At 27.8% G+C, this 21979-nt stretch overlaps 2 protein-coding genes across 2 annotated transcripts; one reads left to right on the plus strand and one right to left on the minus strand.

Moving 5' to 3' along the window:
- Positions 1 to 14079: 14079 nt before the first annotated feature.
- On the minus strand, positions 14080 to 17524 carry N7478_012070 (NACHT and WD repeat domain-containing protein; the record flags this gene model as incomplete). The annotated part of the gene is made up of 3 exons (XM_056928284.1): positions 14080 to 14130; positions 14312 to 15369; positions 15481 to 17524. The coding sequence occupies 3 exons, from the start codon at positions 17522 to 17524 to the stop codon at positions 14080 to 14082; spliced, it is 3153 nt and encodes a 1050-aa protein (XP_056773392.1).
- A 359-nt stretch (positions 17525 to 17883) lies between these two features.
- On the plus strand, positions 17884 to 18479 carry N7478_012071 (uncharacterized protein; the record flags this gene model as incomplete). Its single annotated transcript, XM_056928285.1, has 2 exons — positions 17884 to 17908; positions 18004 to 18479. The coding sequence occupies 2 exons, from the start codon at positions 17884 to 17886 to the stop codon at positions 18477 to 18479; spliced, it is 501 nt and encodes a 166-aa protein (XP_056773393.1).
- Between the last annotated feature and the right edge of the window lie 3500 nt (positions 18480 to 21979).

Consider the following 21979-nt stretch of genomic DNA (forward strand, 5'->3'; position numbering starts at 1 on the left):
TAGTAAAGATAATATAGTTATTAAGAATAAGACTAAAAGTAAAGATATATCTTTACTAGAGGTCCTTATAAAAACTAAAGCTAAGCTAGCTTTATCTTCTATAAAGTGAACCACAGTTAGGCGAGCGATATAGTCGGCCGAGCGGCCCTATCAAAATTCAAAAAACCATCAATTTTCAATAACTATTAAAACAATAAAAACAATAAAATATTGACTATTTAATATATATAGAGTATTTATTATAAGTATAGCCTTTAATTCTATATCTAGAATATATTATCTGCTGACGTATTATAGATATAGAAAGTAAAGCTAGCTTAGCTTCTATTTCTGTAGGTATCTTTAGTAAAGATATATCTTTATATTTAGTCTTATCTATAACTACAATATTATCTTCACCACTTTCTAAACCTCTAAATAAGTCTTTTTTATTAATAAATTAATATTTAATAGCCTTCTTTTTTAGTTATTTTTTATTAGTAGCTTTTAATTAGTTACAATAATCTTAGAGAAAAAGATAGTAATAGACAATTTTAATAGTTATATTATATATCTTCTTAATCTTTTGTTTAATCGGTGAAGATATAATTAAAGATAATAATTCTAGATCTTTTTTGATTGAATATTACGATTTAGTGAATTTTAATAGAGTCTAAAAAGTATTAGGGTTACTATTATTGTTAGATAATACTAGTTATTAATTAAAGATCTTAAAAGTAAGAAGACTATCTAGCTCTATATTTAGCTTTCCTAAGATCTTATTAGGATTAAATAGGACTAAACTAGTAGCTAAGAAACTATTTTAAATATTGGAAGTCTTAAAAGTATTATTTCTTCTATATATAATTAATTTAAGGAAGACTTTTTTTAATAGTATTAATACTATTCTATATTAGATTTAAAACTACTCTTCTATAAAGTCTTTTTAAAACTATAAAATAACTAATATCTAGAGATTATAATAAATAAGATAAATATATAGATATATAGATTATAATAATATTATTTTCTTTATAAATTTGGTTAAATTTAGGGGTTAAATAGCTTCTATAACTATTAAGGATTGATAAATAGTATTTTCTAATTCTTTTTCTAATATTTAGAATAAAATAGTCTTTTAACTACTATAAACTAATTCTATTAATCATTTAACTATTTAAACTTATAGTAAGATATAATCCTCTCTAATTCAGATATAAATAAGATTATAGATATTCTAGGAATAATAAATCTTTAAAAATAAAGACTAGTAGAAAGATAATTCTATTTACTCTAATATATTTATTTAATATAACCTATTTATAATTTCTAGCTTATAATAAAGCTCTTTTCCTATAGTATTTAGCTAAAGTAATAATCTTTTAGATTATACTAACTTCTATTATAAATCTAGACTTATTAAAATTAAAAATATTATTAGAAACGATATCCTATTCTACAATAGTATTTTTAACTAAATTAAACTATAGTTTAATAATTTAGGGTCCTCTAATAGAGCCTTTTAATAGTTATATTTATATAAGAATTAAATTAAGAGATTTAGATATTATTCAATAAATTGGGAAGACTAATTAATCCTAACCTAAGAAGGTATATTTTTCTATACTTAAAGCAAAATATTAGCTATATCTTATAATATAGATAAATTAAGAGCTATACCTCTTATATCTCAATCTAATAGCTATTTTTAGACTCTTCTTCTAATTAAGTAAATATATACCTATTTAGCCATTTTTCTATCATAGATTCACACCTATTAAGCCGGGCCTTCAAAGTTAAGACCAGTAGTTGAAAAGACCGCGCAGCAGCCGCAGCAGAGGGATATTTACTATCTTTTATAGCTTGTATAGCTAATAAAAGACAACCCTCCTATTCAATTAGCTTTTTTTTCGATCAGAGCATTGGGGTAGCATATTTGTTGTGGTTAAAAAAAAAGTACTGTTTTGAAAGTAGATTTTTGATGGGGCCGCTCGGGCGACTGTGGTTCACGTTATCTATAATACAGTATTAGGTAATATATTCTAGGTACAGAATAAAAGAATATATATATTCTAAATACCCTATATATATTAAATAGCTAATTTTATATGATTTTTATGGTTTAAATAGTGATTAAAAATTAATAATTTTCGAGATGGTAGTAGGTCCGCTCAGGACACCATATCGCTCAGGAGACCGTAGATCACGTTATGATCATAGATATTAGGCTTACTGAATAGATATTTTATAACTAGATTAGCTATTCTATAATAGCTAGTCTATAGAATTCAAAGTCTCTAGGGCTCTATTATTAATTCGATTAGAAGGGTTCAGGAGCTACAATAGTATTATAGTTATTATTTAGTTTATTATTAGACTTGCTAATTATATAGATACTATAGCTATAATATATAATTTCAATATATAATAGGGTATTAGAGGTCAGGACTAGTATTACTATAATTACTATAGAGAGTACTATTAATAATTCTAGCTCTAATTAAACTACCTCTATAGCTAGCTACTTTAGCTTTATTAGTATTTGATAAGTAGCATATATAGGGCTTTATAATTATAGAGAGAGCTATACAGCTAGTATAAATTAGGTTATTAGAAGAGTCTTTATAGTAGTATTTAAGAGAACTAAAGGAGTATAGAGCTTAGGCTTTAGTAATTAGCTTAGCTATAAAAGTAGTAAAAGGGATTTTATTAAAATTAGTAACAACTATAGTAGCCATAGCTTAGTTATAGAGCTTCTAAGTTATTCATTATACTATAAGAAATATCTTATAGATTTTAGTTATAATTCTAGTATTCTCAGTAGCCTAGAGGTTAGATTCAGTAGGTGTTAGTTAAATTATAATAGTTATATTAGGAGAAGCTAGGTTTAGGGGAGCTAGGCTTATAAAAACTATACTTAAAGATAATATTATAGTAAGAGAAGACAATACTATAGTAGAAGATATAGTATATAACTATAAGCTATTTAATTAATATAGATAAATAATCTAAAACTATATAATATATATAGGATATTCACAATCAAATATAAAGTAGCTCTTTTTAGTTTATTGTACTATATATAGATAATATACTTTATATAGCTCTATTCATGAACCTATAGATACTCTTGAAAGTTATAAGTCTCTATATAACATATATAGTAAATCTTATATCTATAATTATAGGTAATATAGCTATAGCCTTAATAGTTATAGTTATATCTCTATAGTATTAGACTAAGAAAAATAGTTAAATTAACTATATCTATACTATTAAATTTAATTACTAGCTTAGTATACTATAGCTTTAGCTAAGCTATCTTCTATTCTAGAGTCAGCTAGTTTACTATAATAATCTTTATATTAAATAGAAGATATTAGATATTCTAGACTCTAAGTTAGATAATAGTATTAGAGTCCTTTAGATTAAATTCTTTATAGGGTATACAACATACTAAGACTAAGAAAGTTTTATACTTAATATAGGTATTCTATCTAAAGACTATATACTATCTATTCCTAATCTTTGTGTTATAAGTAAGTTTAATTAACTATTAGATATCTATAATACTATTCTCTAGAGAATAATATCATTATTAGATATTATTTAGCTAGCTAATAACTAGATTATTATATTAAGTATTAAGTATTAAATTATTATAAATATCTTTAATACTATAATTAGTATATTTTATTAGTTTTTATTTATTCTAATAAAGGGGATTTACTAAGCTATTATCTCTACTATAGATATTTATTTAGAGATATTTATATATTATATATAATAATATTATAGAGCTACTAGTCAATAGGTTGTTTATTAGTATAATTCTAGTAGTAGCTTAGGAAAATTAATCTAAAACTATAATATATTCGGTAAGCGAGTGACGTATATAAGCAAGTGACGCACCTACTATATATTATCTATTTTAAATACATTTTTCTTAACCAAAACGCTATTAAATTAAATTAATTAGCTAGCTTCTCTACCTAGGGTATATTTCTCTTCTATATCCTAGCTTCCTATATATCCTATATCTTCACTAGCCCTATATAAGTAACTATAAACCCTCCGAAACCTATTTATAATAGATATTAATATAGACTATATAACTTTATATATAGTTTATCGACCTTTTGAACTAAGCTATTATCTTTATAAACTATCTACCTAATCGACTGAGTCTACTTTTGCTTCTACTTCTTATTAATAGTATATAATTTACTTATAGAATATAATTTTATATCTAGAGTTAAAACCCTTTTATAAGCTAGTTTAATATATAATCTAATAGACTAGGTAGACTATAAGACTATATATAAAGTAAAGTTTTAATTAATAAAGCCTATTAAAATAGTTCTTTCTCTATATAGGGAGTTTTTAGTATAAAATTTCAGCTTAATTTACTATTTTAGTTTACTAGGAGTATTAAGATTTAAAGATAAATATTAAGCTTTAAGTATACTTAATTAGGTAAAAAAGTATTAAACTAGCTATCCTGAAGCTATTTTTAATAGTCTTAGGCTTAAAAGTCTTAATTTAGATATATAGATATATCTTAAGAAAATTAAGTTTATTAATATAATTAATCCTAAGGTATATCTTTATTTTAATAAGTTAACTATATAAATACTTTAATACTATAAAAACGACTAATACTAAAAGGCTATAAAAGATATAATAAATATATAGATATATAAATTAGTATTATAGATATATAAATTAGTATAATATTATTCTTTTTATAGATTTTATTAAATCTTAGGACTAAATAACTTCTATAGTTATTAAGTATTAAAAGTTAATATTAATCTTTTAATTATAAAGAAGTTAATAGAAGAAAAAGCTTTTTAAGCTAATAAAGACTAATTTTATTAAAATTCTAGTTAATGTATTCGGTAAGCGAGTGACGTATGTAAGCGAGTGACATACCTACTATACAATATCTATTTTAAATATATTTTTCTTAACCAAAACGCTATTAAATTAATTTAACTAGCTAGCTTCTCTATCTAGGTATATTTCTTTTCTATATCCTGGCTTTCTATATATTCTATATCTTTATTAGTCCTGTATAGATAGCTGTAAACCCTTTAAAACCTACTTATAATAGATATTAATATAGATAGACTACTTAGGTCTTAAATAGCTCTATATATAGCTTATAAACTTCTTAAACTAAGATATTGTCTTCGTAAGCTATCTACCTAGTTGACTAAGTCTGCTTTTACTTCTACTTCTTATTTATAGTATACAATTCTTTAATTCCTTATACTTATAGAATATAACTTTATATCTAGAGTTAGAAGTCTTTTATAAGCTGGTTTAATATATAATCTAATAGACTAGGTAGACTATAAGACTATATATAAAGTAAAGTTTTAATTAATAAAGCCTATTAATATAGTTCTTTCTCTATATAGGGAGTTTTTAGTATAAAATTTTAGCTTAATTTACTATTTTAGCTTACTAGAGATATTAGGATTTAAAGATAAATATTAAGTTTTAAGAGTACTTAATTAGATAAAAAAGATATTAAACTAGCTACCCTAAAGCTATTTTTAATAGTATTAGGTTTAAAAGTCTTAATTTAGATATATAGATATATCTTAAGGAAATTAAGTTTATTAATATAGTTAATCCTAAGATATATCTTTATTTTAATAAGCTAATTATATAAATACTTTAATACTATAAAATAACTAATATTAAGAGGCTATAAAAGATATAATAAATATATAGATATATAAATTAATATAATATCATTTTTTTTATAGATTTCATCAAATCTTAGGATTAATTAACTTCTATAACTATTAAGTATTAAAAGTTAATACTAACCTTTTAACTATAAAGAAGTTAATAGAATAAAGAGCTTTTTAAACCAACAAAAACCAATTATATTAGAAGTCTAGCTATTTAAGCTTACTTTAAATTACTAATTATCTAAAAGATTATTAAACTAAGATTTAATAAAAACCTTATCTTTAAAAATTATATATAGAGATAAGACCTAATCTAAAATATTTATATATTTAATTATAGTTATCTACTTATAATTTCTAGGTTATAAAAGTAATTACTAACTATAGTATTTAATTCTTATAATAACTTTTATAATTATTATTAATCCTATTATAAAACTAATCTTATTAAAGTTATAAATGTTATTAGGATTAATATTATATTAAAGTATAGTTTTTTAAATAAGATTAAACTATTTACTAATAATTTTTAGATCTTTATACTTTATATATTTATAATTATAGTACCTTAAGAACTAGTTTAATAGTTTAGGATACTTTTTTATAAACCTATTTTTCCCTAACTATTTAAATAGGGATTATTTTATAAACCCTAAGAAAAATATTTATAGTTTTTTATATAATAGTTAACTAGGGTGCTACTCTATAATTATTAAGTAATAGGATCTATTTTTGAAGTGTTTCCTCTTTAATTTCTATTAATTTATATAAGTTAGTATATAAATTTATATAGTTTTAAATACTATAGAGGTAGTAGTAAAGTATCGGCTCTAATATATTAAAACGATATACTACTTCATAAATAGCGCTGATTTCTTAGTTCTTTATAGCCTAAATAGCTAATAAAATCCTATCTTCTTACTTAATTAAATTTCTTAAGGTTTAGAGATAAATTAGTAGTATAATAGGTGGTCGAATTAATTAAGTGCTAATTCATAGACGCGTTTTGGGCGGGGTATATCACTTGCTTATATATATTACTTGCTTACTGAATACGTTAGATAGGCTATAGTTTTATCTACTTATAAGTAAATTATAATACTATTAGATATACTCTAAGGTAACTATCTCTCGTTAAATCTAATTCTTAGAATAACTTATTAAATAAAGGTCCTAAGAACCTAAGACCTAGTTTAAATTCTTAGTTACTTCGCTAGCTATATTTTAATATTGGTTTTATCTATTAAAATAGCTATTATCGAGATAGTGTAGTCTAGGGAAGCTTTTCTATATCCTAATTATCAAATTTTATACTATCCTATACCGCTAAGACCTATCTAGAGATTAAAAATCGTATACTAAAAGACTTATACTCCTCTAGAGCTTATAATAAACTAAATTACTAAAGAAATATATATAGTACTAAATAAGATAGAGAATACTAGCTTTTCTAGTCTATTTAATATTATATTCCTCTAATAAATCGAAAAGTATACTAAAAATATCTAATAAGGTAATATATCTACTATATAGAAGATACTTATAATAATTAATATTCTCTAGAATAAGGTAAAAGTACTTAAGATAACTACTAAATTATTATTATAATTATTAAATACTATATAAACCTATACTTCTATAGCCTATTTTAATATATTAAGCTAATAATATAGTACCTACTATACTAAGTTACTAGTTTCTCTCCCTACTAGTAATAGCTTAGCTACTTTTAATATATTATCTATAATATTATAATCTAACTAGGAAATCATAGTTAAGGTATTTAGCTAATACTATAAGATAATATAAAAGTATTCTTTAGTAGAGCTAGTAGATAAACTAAAATAGATATAATAGGTATTAGCTAAAAATAGATAGTCTTTTCCTCTAGGAGACAACTATTACTTCTAAGCTATTTAGAAACTATAGTCTAGTAATATAATACTATATACTAATATAGCTATAGGTATAGAGATCCTCTAGTATTATAATAGTTAGTTAAAGATACTTAGACTAGATATATATATCTAATAGCTAATCTAGAATATAGTGGTTTATAGTATTAAGATATATAGAATAAAGCTTATACTAGAGATATAGATAGAGAAGATAAGGAAGCTATAATACTAGAATATAGTAATATAGGATACTAAGAAGAAGCTATCTAAAGAGAGGTCGTTTAAAATTATATATCTAGAATAGCTTACTATCTTAAAGAAGTACTAGTTTTATATATTAGTAGTTATAGAGGTAATCTCTACTATATTATAGTCTTCTATTAGGATAGCTATATAAAGTAGTATAAGAAATATTAAAAGTTTAGATATATATAAGTATATTATCCAAATATAGCTAAATATAGTCTCTATACTAATAGATACTTAACCTAGAAATATTTATTTAAATATAGTAAGCTAATAGCTATTAAATATATGAATTACAATAGTAAGAAGTATAAAACTATCTACTTAAGCTATTTAATAAGATAAAAGATACTTATTGTAACTAAGATAGTTATTATTAATATATTATATTACTATTATATATTACTATACTAGTAACTAAAGCCTAGCTTAGTTTAGTCTAAAATCTTAGTATAGACTAAGGCTTTAGGAAACTAATTAAATATATCTATCTATATACTATAGCCAGCTATATTTCTCCTAAGCTATATCATACTTATAGACCCTTAGAAAAAGGAATATAGATATCTAAAAGACTCTAAGAATAAATCTAAGACTAGTAGTAGAACTCTTTAACCTATAGAGTCCTATATTATATTAGTTATTAATATCTAGAAACAGAAGTATATATAGTTATAAAAATAAAAGTAGTAGTATATATAAGAATACTATATCTATCTTAATAATATATAATTAATAGAGATAATAAAGGACCTATAAAAGAGTTTAAGTGTATAGCTTAGAATAGGATATAGAAGAGGATTTTATCTATTTTAATAATCTAATTATATAATCCTCTAATACTTAGTTATATAGGCTTAGCTAATATTCTAAGAAGCCTATATTACTATATTAGATATAAATATAATTATAGTATAAGACCTATAGTAAAATATTCTCTCTAATACTATATATTAGTTAATATTAAAATAGTTCTAATTATTATATTCTTCTATAAGAAAAGAAAAGTTTCTAGATATTATAATATAGATATCTAAAAATATTAATCCTATAACCTAATTTAATCAATTTATAAACTATAACTATTAGATTCTAAATCTATGTAGGAAAAAGACTAATAGTAAATAGATAAATATCTTTATTTATAATCTCTATAAACAACTAAAAAGTAGATTAAAGCTCTTCTTTATCTTATAATAAAGATCTACATATAACTAAATAAGTATATTATAGTAGGTAATATAAACACTTACTATATTATATAAGAAGATATAAGAATAAAAATTATATTTATAGGTAAAGATTTTATTATGATTATAGATAAACTAGAAATAAAGATAATTATAAAGAAAAGTAGAATAATATAGAAACAATACTATAGTAAGAAAGTATAATTATTTATCTTAGATCTTATATATATTAATAAGAATCTTATTAATTAATTTATTACCTATAGGTTTATAAATAATATTAGATATAGCTTATATTATTAATTAATATAAATACTTTTAGATATTAAACACCCTCTATTTATATTATAAAAATATAAGAACTAGTAAATTATAGATATTAAAAAACTTACTAAGTTTATTACTAAAAATATATAACTCTAATTACTAAAATAAGCTATCATAGATTAGCTAGGATTGGAATTTAGTATATTTCTATAGATAATCTATATTATAATTAAGAAATATATTCTATAGGCTATATTCTTCTTATAGATATAACTAGGCTTTAATACTAATTATTAAAAAGCTATAAAGAAGGTAAGATATTTTAAGAGGATATAGAGCTAGTTCTATTAATTAAATAACTAGATAATATATATAATTATATATAATTAAAAGGTAAAGCTTATTAAACAATAACTATATTCAGTATACTAGTAAAATATATAGTAAGCTATAGAAAATAGATCCTAGGGATTTTTGTAACTAATAAAATAAGTATATAATTATATTAGTATATATATAAAGGGTATTATATTATTACTAAAGCTACTAAAAGAAGACCTTATAGGTATATTAGAAGCTAAAACTAAAGTCTTCTAAAATATCTTCTTCTCTATATCCTTAGAGCCTTATCTAATTAATATTAATAGATATAAATACCTAGAACTACTATTTTTTCTAGAAACTATAAAATATAAGATTGAAGAGATAGTAATTAATATACCTATAGATAAGGTTCTTAGAGGAGACCTAATCCCTAATTTCTTCTAGTACCTAGCTATAAAGATTCTAATAGTATTAGATATACTTTATAAGCTATTTAATATTTATATATAGTTTAATTATAACCTATTATACTTTTAATAATTAATTACTATTGTACTATATAAAAAAATAACTATAATTACTAAGTATCTAAGTTATACTAATTAGTAGTATTATTAAATATTTTTAGAAAATATATAGAAGCTATTATTATATAAAGAGTTAGTTTTTCAGTAAGAAGATATAGTTTATTATTAAAAGATTATATTAATAGGAAATATAGGATTTCTATTAACTATATAATATAAATCCTAATTAATAAAGTATATCAAACCTAGGAAAAACAGAATAGAGTATTAGATATCTTATATATATAATTACTTTATAATCTATAGAGATAGTACTTAGGATATCTAGTGCTATAAGTATAGGTCTTTTTTATAGATTATAGTATAAAGATCTAGATATATTATAAGGATTACTATTATTCCCGATTCTATACTTCTTTTATAATATAGACCTACTAGAAGTCTATACTATAGAGGGATTAATTACTAGCGGCTAGGTAGATAATATAGTAGGTAAGAGTAAGACTTAGAATATAGTAATCTTACAAGAAATCTATACTAAAATATAACTATAGGCGTATAGATATACTTCTATAATTAATATAAAGAAATATTTACTACTTTGTTTTATATATCTAGAGTTTATAAAGCCTAAACTTATACCTTTTTTTTTTTTTCTTCTAGATATAGATATAGAACCTTAGAGTCTATCTAGTAACCTAATCACTATATTAGTAGTTACTAAACTAGTTAAATATCTAGGCTTCTAGCTTAATTAAGAACTAAGCTTTAATTTCTATCAAGTTAAAGCTATAGAGAAGGTAAATAAGTTCTTAAAAACAATATAGAGCCTCTTAGACTTAATATAGAGCTTATTAATAATAGTTATATACCGAATCTATCTAGTAATAGTACTATTATAGATATTATATAAGATATTAGTATAGTAATAACTATAAACCTAGGAATAAATAAGAAAGCTTATAATACTATTTAACTCTATTTAAGAATATATTATATATCTAATCTCTAATATCTTCTATACTACTATACTTATAACTTTAGAAGCTAAGCTATTTTTACTACTAATATAGATCTAGATCGATTAAATTAAGAAGGAGATAGCTATATAGATTTATATAGGCCTAATCTTTACTATTTTAAAGTTTATAATTATAAAGAAAACTTCTTAATAGTATTTCTATAGATAGATACTCTTAAAGGAATAAACCTAGTAGAAGGGTAAATATCTAATAGCTCTCTTAGAAGCTAATTTAGTAGGATATAAATAGGAGAGTTAGAAGGTATTTATCTAGGAACTATAGTAAATACTACTAAAGATATCTATTAAGAATAGAGATACTATAAAGAATATTTATTAATAAATAATTACTTTTAAAAACCTAATACCATTAATTATCTATATAGATAGTTCTAGCTATAAAGGTAAGATTAGAATAGCTATATAGATAAATACTATTTGTAAGGGAAGTAGCTTTCTCTAGAGCTAGATAGTTAAATTAGAAATAATAATAGTCTATAGGATAGAATATTATAGCCTAAAGATAGCAATAGAGTTAATCTAGAAGAGAACATGGAACTTGTAATTATTTTATAACTTATACTAAAGAATTATCTCTATAGGTTATAATCTTTTTAGACTCCTAGGTAGTACTCTTAGTACTTTACTATCTATAAATATTATCTAGCTAATATTTCCTCTACTCTATCCTTAAGATATTATATATTCTTACTAATATAGATATTAATATTAAGTTCTATTAGATTCCTATTTATATAAAGATTTTTAATAATAAGGAAGTTAATAAGCTAATTAAAAGAAATTATAATATTTATTAGATATATAGCTAATTATAATTATAATACTATATATATAATTATCTTAAATATAGCTATTAAGACTTATATTTAGAAGGAAGTAAAAGAAATATAGAAGAAGAAGTAGAAAAGGATAAAAATAGTAAAAGTAATATAGTATCTAATTAAGCTATTAAATAAACAGATTCTAGAATACTAGTAAAAGAAATAAAAGGCTATAATATTAGTAATAACATAACTATATATAAGGAAGATAGCTATAGTAGCTTATTTTATAAAGATTAATATCTATAATATACTATAATATAAGTATAGCCTTAGAAATTAATTAGTAAGATATATCTTACTAAAGTATAAACTCTAGATAGATAAGAGATATATAATAAGTCTTAAACTATATAAGAAAAGCTTTAACTAGTTAATACTAGATATACTTCTTATAAAAGAGGAAGTATCTAATATTATAATAGATTTTATCTTTACTATAGGTATACTAAGCTAGTTCTATACTATTAATCTAGAGACGACCGGGCAGAAGTTAGTAAATACTGCAGATATAGGTAAATAAAAGTAACATAGGATAGTATATTAATAAAGATAAAGAGGGTATCTGAAGAGGTATAGCTCCGGTTAGTTATATCTTCTTAATATCAAAAGAACTTAGTTAGTAGATAGTTTTTATAAAGGGGATTTATTATACAGCGGGCTTAGTACTAGGAACTTATCTAGTTGATATAAGGAAATCTATAAGGTATAGTAATATAATATCTTAGCAATCTTAGTGGTTTAAGATCTCAGTAATATAAGGAAGCTAATAGAAAGTAGAAAGAAGAAGTATAAGTAGGAAATAGTTTATAGGGTAGAGCTATAAGAGATAAAGCTTAAGGGCTGCAAGCAGTAGGTAATATAGGATCTTGAAAGGAAGTTCGGCTGCAGCGTAGTGATGCATGTCGTCGGGAGATTACCGTTATATTTAGTATATTTAGTATGTTCGTTTATGTTCGTTTATGTTTGTTTATTTACTATATTTGTATACTCTTTCTGTATTTCCTTTATCGATATTATATTTACTTCGCTTATTTAGTAACAGCAAACAACTTAGATATACCTTTCAGGTATGCTTAGATATGCCCAAAGCCTAAGCCCGGCGCTGGCGTTATTCTTCTTAGCTATAGCTGGTCTAATAGTAACCCTAGCATAGCCTACGAAGTAGGCTACAGCAGGTTAATGACTTCTACTACTACTACTACTACTACTACGACTATCTATATTTTAGGTAGAAGTAATATAGTATAACTATATAGAGAAGACTCAGGACAGGTATATTTGTATTATCTATATATTTATATAGTTTAACCTACTCTCAGATATAGATTAATTAGATAATTACCTTAGAGAGTGGTATCCGCCTATATGTATATAGTATAGCTCTCTCTCTTCTTTCCCTTTCCTCAACGTTGTTATTCGTTGTTCTTCGCACCTTCTTCATTCTGGTAGATCATAGGCACCTCATCACATTACCCACCCAAACTGCCAGGCCTACGAGTCAAGTCCACTCGTATAACCCCTTAAGGATAGATTTCTCAAAAAACCTATACCATGATATCTGTCATTGCACGGTCTACCAAGAAGGGTATTATCTATAGGATATGAGAGGTGTAAAAGAATGTATTCTGTAGCTATCCCCAAGATAATAGTACTATATAATATACGAGTTCTAGGTGGTCGATAAGGGTGAAGTTTCGGCAGCAGGATGGACCAATTCTAGTCGGTGAGGTGTATTCCCCGCTACAATATACACATGTGTATAAGCGTATATTTGAAACTCATATGTAGTAGTGAGGAGAACCTTCATTTTATTGCCTCGTCTTGTCAGTTATTTTTATAAGATAGACCTTTCTTGAATCGCACCCCATTACAATTGACGACCCCAATACGGCTGAGCACCATGGTCTAAACTCTTCTGGGAGCCAAAGTAAATTACTACCATGCCAGGTTATCCACCGCTTGTCTTTACTTATTCCTGGACCCACGCAGTCGTTGTTATTTTCAAAAGGGTTTGGGCCCTTTTCACACATCTGGCCATATCTTCTTGCAAGCAAGCCTAAATGACCTAAAGTTTCTAGATCTTGGCGAGAAAAAGGAACTCGTTCACGTAAACAACCGATGTTAACTTTTAGATAGCTTTCGTCGGTATCGTAGTTTCGTGTATCATTTAATGTGCGTATTTCAAATGCTTCGTTATGGGTTTCTAACGAGCCATATTCGTATGACAAACTGTTCTGGGAGCCACTTCTGTTTTTATCCTCAAACGCTTGATGAATATCGAATGTATCAATTGACCAGATGCGAACTGTTTTGTCATCTGAGGCCGATGCAATGCGGTTTGACTCGTTCGATAGTGAGACTGAGGTTACACCGCGACGATGCCCATGAAGTGCTTGCTGCAACTCATTCGTACGTGTCGACCAGACCCGGATTGACATATCGAGTGAAGCCGAAGTGAGGAACGTCGAGTCACGCGAGAGTGTGACTGAGGTAACAGCTCCTTTATGACCATTTAACGTTAATGCGAGATCACCAGTATCGGCTGTCCAGAGTCGAACTGTACAATCGTATGAACCTGACGCGATAATCTTTGAGTCATGTGAAAATACAACTGACGTTACAAGGCTGTTATGGCCAATAAGAATGCGCTGCAGCTCGCCTGTACTAGTCGACCAGATGCGAATTGTCTTGTCATCTGAAGCAGATGCAATGAGCCCCGAGTTGTGTGAAAATGCGACTGAATTAACAGTGTCCTGGTGCCCCTCCAACACCTTTTGCAGCTCACCTGTATCGGCAGACCAAATTCGGACTAACTTGTCATTGGAGGCTGATACAATAAGTTTCGAATCATGTGAAAATACGGCTGATAAAACGACATCGCTGTGCTGAAGTATTCTCCGTAGTTCACCCGTCGCGGTCGACCAGATCCGAGCCGTCTGGTCATCTGAAGCTGAAGCAACGAGTTCTGAATTATGCGAAAACACAACCGACCTGACAGGTTTTCCATGGCCTTTGAGTGTTCTATGCAACTCACCAGAGCTAGCCGACCAAATTCGGACTATTCTGTCCGTTGATCCAGACAAAACAAACTTCGAGTCGTGGGAGAAATTGACCGAGGTAACTGAGTCTTTGTGTCTGTCAAGGGTCAATTCATATCGGCCCCATCCACTGTCAGCTCCATCAGGAAGAAGGGAAATCCAGTTAGGATGTTCTTCCAAGAACGAGTTTTTTACAATGCTTGTTTCTGGGGCAAATATGAGGGCTGAAAAGTACACCTGCAACGGTGCTAAGTTGATGGCCGATGCGTAGGCGAGCAAAAAGTGGTGAGAATCAGTTACAAATCTTTTCAACTTGGCATCTCTTTCTGTCTGCCACTTATACGTTAGCTAATGTGCAGTGCAATTAGGCTAGTAAAAGCTTACTTCGAGCAAAGACAGTAATATCTCTATACAGGTGATGCCTTCTGAGATCCTACCTAGAATGCTTAAAGCCTCGACCCAATGGAGAAAATGATCAAGGAGGAATTTATGAACCAAGGTAACATCGTAGATGTATTGACATCCTTCCTTGAGGTGGTACGTCCAGAACAGGCAGGCGTATTGAAGTTCAGCGGGAAGGCGTTCTTTTATTACCTCGGGGTCGATTCTTGAGCGAGATGCTCCCGCCCATTTCAATTCACAACTGTCTTTTGAAAGGCGGTCGTTCATTACCCGGAGACAGTGTGTTGCTAGCTTTTGGTGAATTTGCTTCCGGTCTACCCAAAAGGGATTTTGAATCCGATTTTCGGAATCCAACAGGAAGTCGCTAAAGGAAAGATGGAATAGACGCACAGGAGACTTAGGTGTCATGGGGATAACCAGAACCGAGTGAAGCAGATCGAGTCTATCATCGATAATGACTTGAGATATGTCTAGGAGCGCTGCTAAAGCATGCGTGGAGAGCGGGTTTGCGAGAAGAACTATTGAGCCGACAATATTTCGAAAATGCTCAATCGTTGTACGTCTTTCGTGGATGGATAATCCAGCGAGCTGTTGCTCTAAGATAGGGAGATATGTAGCCTTAAGCTTAGTACCAAGACTTTTTGTTTTGTGTTCCAGGATCATATCAAGTTTCCCCTGCGGGCTCCCTGTTTTCCGATCTGCAAGGAAGCGGCATACAGTCGCAGCAAAGATAAAAAGAGGATCTGCCATGTCCACGATATTATGAATGTCAGAAGGGACAGGCCAACTTGCTGGAAGTCTTCGATTCTCGGTCACGGAAGGATTAAACTGATTCCGAATCTTTTTGAACTCGTGCTCTAGAAAAATCTCTATGTCATTCTTAATGACATGGGAAGGAACTTCGTCAAGGGTCAAGTCCCGATATGCCCCATTAACAGTGTTCAATCCAAGACGAATCGGCAACTCGAGTCTGCTGGTGGTTAAAAATCGTAAAAGTTGCAAATTTCGCGCGGTTCTTGGACTGCAGAATAGTTCAATCAATAGTTTAATGTCATCTTCGTCGTCGCACTCATCCAACGCATCAACAACGATGATGAGTGAAGGTTGATTCTCTATGGCCCGGGCTTTCGATAATGGTTCGAGAATCAATTTGTTGAATTGTTCTCGTATCGACTTCTGAGTGATCCTGGGATCCATCCTGACAGCATCTTTGACATATGGCACTAGGGCTGGTTGATTTTCTACAAGCTGTATGGTAATCGTAGTAATAAGTCTAAGTGCTCTACCTCGATCACCTTCGCCTCTTCTGAAGAAGAAGCTAGCAGCGAGAAGACCGAGCGTCGCAAACGAACGAGCAGCAGTACGGGCTATTGTCGACTTTCCTGTACCGGCCTTTCCACTCAGCAAAAGCATAGGATCAGCACGGCAATCCTCGCTCCATTGAGATATTTTCTGTAGAATATCGACTCGAGTCTGCGGGTGGCATGTAGGATTGTGCGCTTCTGCATGGGAATCAAAGGACGCCCCTTCAGCGACTTGAAGGTTCCCAATGATAATATATTGACCAAGATGAGATGTGTTGCTATCGAGTTCTAGAAGAAGGTTTCTAATGAATGCCAGGTCAGCAAGTGCTACAAATAGTCCATTGCCGAAAACATACGCTTGGTCGATCTGCAAGGCTGTCCATATGGCTTGTGTGCATTTTTCGAGGTCTCGGGTTAATTTTTCTATCTTCCTTGCTTTGAATGGCCATGTGAAAGCATGATATAGGATACGGCCGATAGCCGTCTGTGTCCCACTCTGGTTGAATTCGCGCTCGAGTATCTGAAGTTGCGCATGAATATCTCGGAAGGGGACATGCAACTTGTGAGACGTCTTTAGTTTCTCGTTATTCCGTTCTTTGAGGAGCTGTTGGGCAGCTTTGGAGATCTCGGCCACACAGTGGAGCTGGTTATGTAGTCGACTAATGTCATCTCTCGCGCTTTTCACCGTATTACCGTACTGACCAAGTAATGAGACTATTTGGCTAGTCAACTGAATGACTGCTATAACACTGGCGGCCACACCTAATTCTGCCATTTACTTGCAAAAAATGGGCCTGGTGCCTGGATTGTTGGTGATGGATCTTCGTGCTGGGGAGGTTGCGGACCAGGAGATCGCAAGTGGGGTGAGGCTGTCTACCCCTCTTCTGCTTTCTGACTAGCGCAAATCTGACTTGGTTTCCAGATGGTGCGACTACTGTTCATGTAATCTTGACAACAATTTCTCATAAGAGCGTTGGTTCGTCACCAGTCCAGAACACATCGCGCTTACAGTGCTAATACCTTTGGCAAAACGTGATAATTTCGCAAATATCACCCTCACTAACGCTACCATTCAACCATAGCCCCGAAGATATTATCCTGCGAAAAGTGATTCTTGGCCAAAGGTTTAATAAAATGCCCCAAAGCCCCGAACAAGATGGTAAGTGTATGTGTTTCTTATTCTTCTTCTTCTTTCCTTCTTTTGGCTTAACGTTTCCTCTCAAATGGTCCTAATAACCCATCTATGGGGTGCAGGAACTACCGACCCTTTCGAGCCGGATGTGGATGAGGGAGAACCGATGCCAAAAACAAGGGCGGTCCAGATGGATGTACCTACAGATCCCATTAGCGAGCCCATCTTAAAGATTTATTTGGGAGAACCCGGTGCTTCGGATATCATACAGAAAATGACAGGGGTTGAGTTACATGTGGTAGATAAGGTGCGACATGTTTGTCTGCAGAATGGTATCAGGGTGGTTCCAACGCCTTACATGCGTATTAATGGCTTCACTGAGAAGGGTATTGATGAAATATTCACACCATTACCGAGCGATTTAATAGGAACTGCCCTTAGATCAGGCACTTTGTTCAAGAAAGAGAAGGCGGGAGAGTCATTTTCGCGCTCAAGCGTATCATTCATCGTTCCAGAAGGGCACGATGCTGATATTATCATGGAGCTTACACTGGGTCGCGAGCTGGGTGATAAGGTCCAAAAAACGTTGTTTACATGAATCTGCACTTTAATTCATGTGCGCTGGTGCCTGGTATCTCGATCGCTTTAAGAAACTAATTTTCATACAAAGAAAATTTCAAGAAAAACCATTTGATCGCTTAGATGACAAAGCCGTGAACGCAAAATAGTTATATTCTAGTAATATGACTCAGAGAGACTGTTTATCCTGACACTGATGAATCGCATTAGGAGCGCTATCCAGGTCCATGTTGCTAACGATCTGCGGATGCCTTGATGCCTTATCGACGATTATACAGAAGTTCCTCGAGAGCTCCGATATACGAAATACGGAAGGCAATCCTATCCGTTTACGGGATCGTTCTACATGAACAGTACAGCAGCGTACACCGCAAGTTCATAAGGATTCCGTCTTATTATCGTACTTAAAGGTAAAGCCATATAATAAAGTATATGCTTATACTTCATGAAACTTGTTCTATTAAATCTCTTCAAGCTTTATATTTACTCTTCAAAGGATAGAATAGAAAAAATAGATATTATAGCAAACCAGTGGCTTTTAGACTCAAAAGCCTCAGGTAAATTCCTAATGGGTTCTTACTCACCTCTCATCACCCTCATTACCCCCTATCACTACTATTCTTATCTATATCACCAGCACTCACCCCAAGATATTCCACAGGACCGTTTTACTACTAAGAGTATCACAGGATTCCTAAATCCCCTCAAGTACGACTCAGGTACGATTTATAACTATTCTATAGGTGAATCTATCTCGATATACCTACTTATATATAACTGCCCTAAGCCCCAATAATATAAAAATATATAAATAATAGCTATAATTCTTATTCTATAAGAATTAGTCTATATATTAACTATTCTTCTTAATCCCTACTATCTAATATCCTTATCTAATTATAGATCTCTAGTATAATAGTTACTAAGTTGTCAGGCTAGAGACCTGTGACTAGGTAAGGATATCGGATAGTAGAGATCAAATAGAATAGTTGATATATAGACTGATTCTTATTGAATAAGAATCGTAGCTACTATTTATATGTTTTTATATTACTAGGGCTTAGGACTGTTATATATAAATAGATGTATTGAGGTAGATTCGCTTATAGAGTAGCTATAAATTGTACTTAAGTTATACCTAAGGGGATTTAGGAATCCTATAATAATTTATCTTTCCTTTTTAATAATAGTTAACTTAATTATCTATATAGCTTATATTTAATTAGATAATCTATATAGAGTAGTATTATATTAAATAAAGCTTCTAGGACTAATACTATCTTAGATGTTTTTATATATAGATATAAATAAAGTAATATAGTTTTTTTAATATCTTTAAGATAAGAGCTTCTCTTCTATCTCCTTAATTCTTATCTTTTTTTTCCTCTTGACTTTTGACTTTCTATTTCTTCTCTCTTTACTTTTATTTTATTTCTTTTTTAATATATCTAATACTACTATTACTAATACTTCTGGTAGTCCTTCTTACTAAAATAGTTATTATATAATAAGAGATAAAGGTTAGGCTAGAGGTAGAGATAATAATAATAGTAATAGAGATAATAGGATTAATAGGGGTAATAGGAGTATTACTAGTATTTCTACTAGTTTATATCCTCTTTATAATTAAATTATCTATTCTTTGTTTATATTCTATATTAAGTATATTACTAAAATAGCTTTTTACCCTTCTATAGATACTATTCCTAAAATTAGATATAACTAGGATTATATAAACTTAATTACTTATACTTTATATAAAAAGTATAGTAAGAATTACTTTTAAATAAGGTTTTTCTCTAAGTTATATTTAATTTAGTACTAATTTATTTTAGATATCTTATAGAATTTATAGTAATTTATATTAACTTTAATTAATTCTTAACTAGATATATAAAGTTTAAAATAATAATACTACTATAGTAGTTATTAGTAATACTATACTAGCCTAGGATAAAGAAAATAAAGCTATAACTATAAAGAGATCTACTTGTCTCCTAGTATCTTTTCAAAAGATAATCTCTATTTTAATTTATAGAATATAGACTAAGCTATAGGGGGATATACTATATTTATTATTAAATAATAAAAGGAGTTAAATCTTAAGATTAGTTTATCTTTTACTAAGTCTCTTAGCTATTCTAATAATTTTTTATATCTATAGATTAATAATACTAGTTTTACTCTCTAGTAAAATAATATTTAATCCTTTTTTGTAAAGATTATAGTAGGATATTAATATAATATAACTTTAATAATAATTAATTTATCTCTAGCTATAATAATAATTATTACTAATATTAAGATACTTATACCTTAATATAGAATTCTATAATAGTTTTTTATTCTTTATCTTACTTATTCTTCTTCTTTTTTTTAACTAAGTAGTCTTATTCAGTATAGTTTTTCTTTATCTAATATTAATTTAAAGATATTTTAAGGGGGTTTTAAAGGGTTTATAGTATTATTATAATATTATTTTATAAGCTTAGTTTTTCTTAAATAAAACTATTATATCTCTTATATTTTCTAAGTATTCTACTAGTTCTTATTAATTATATTCTAAAGACTATCCTATTTATTTTATATAGTAATATAGTACTTTATTAAAGACTCTTTTATTTTAGATCTCTTTAACTTCTTATTTTTCTTATCTTTAAGTTCTAGTATTAGTATCTATAAGTTATTATTATTTTAGCTATTCTATAATTGAAGAAGAAAGATAGAGAAGATATTATATAATCTTAAGTATTTTTCTAATAATATAATATAATAAGTCTAAGTACTAATTTTTATAAGAATATAGAAAGATCTAATTTAATAGGGAGATAGCTTCTTTTCTTTAGCTTTAAAATAAAGGTTTTTTATTAAAAGAAATATAAAGGTTTTTAGTTTAAAGTTCTTTAGCTTATAGGTTTTATTATAGGATTTCTATTATATTTCTTATATAATTTAAAGCTTTTTTATAGTCTCTTCCTAGATATTTTAAAGGTAATTTATTTATTTTTTAGTATTAGAAGTCTTCTTAAGTATTTTATTAGAAGTTTAGATTTAGAAATTAGGATTATATCTAAGTAATATATAAAAAAGAATTTTATTATTTAATATATTAATAGTATTATTATATATAAATTATACTATCTTAAAGAGTTAAGTTTAGTTTAATTATTCTTTATTAATAAAATATCTAAGATAATCTTTTAAAATCTAGTTAAATCTTTTTATTTATCTATTAGTTTAGAGATAAAGAGATAAAATATAATAAAGAACTATAGTTAAATCTTAGAATAATAATAAAGTTATAACTAGAATCTATTTATAAAAATAAGCTTTTAATTAAAAATAATTCCCTTTAGATTTCTATATTTAAGTTTAATTTAATTAAAAAAAAGTTTAATAAGATTTCTTATAGATATTATTATTAATATAAAAAGGAATTAAAAGAATTTTATAAATTAATAAATAATTATTTGAATTATATTATATTTTATTCTTTTAAAGATTATAATTAGAAGTCCT

The sequence above is a fragment of the Penicillium angulare genome (genome assembly GCF_028827245.1).
Source record: "Penicillium angulare strain IBT 27051 chromosome Unknown utg000010l_segment0_segment0, whole genome shotgun sequence".
Taxonomy (NCBI): domain Eukaryota; kingdom Fungi; phylum Ascomycota; class Eurotiomycetes; order Eurotiales; family Aspergillaceae; genus Penicillium; species Penicillium angulare.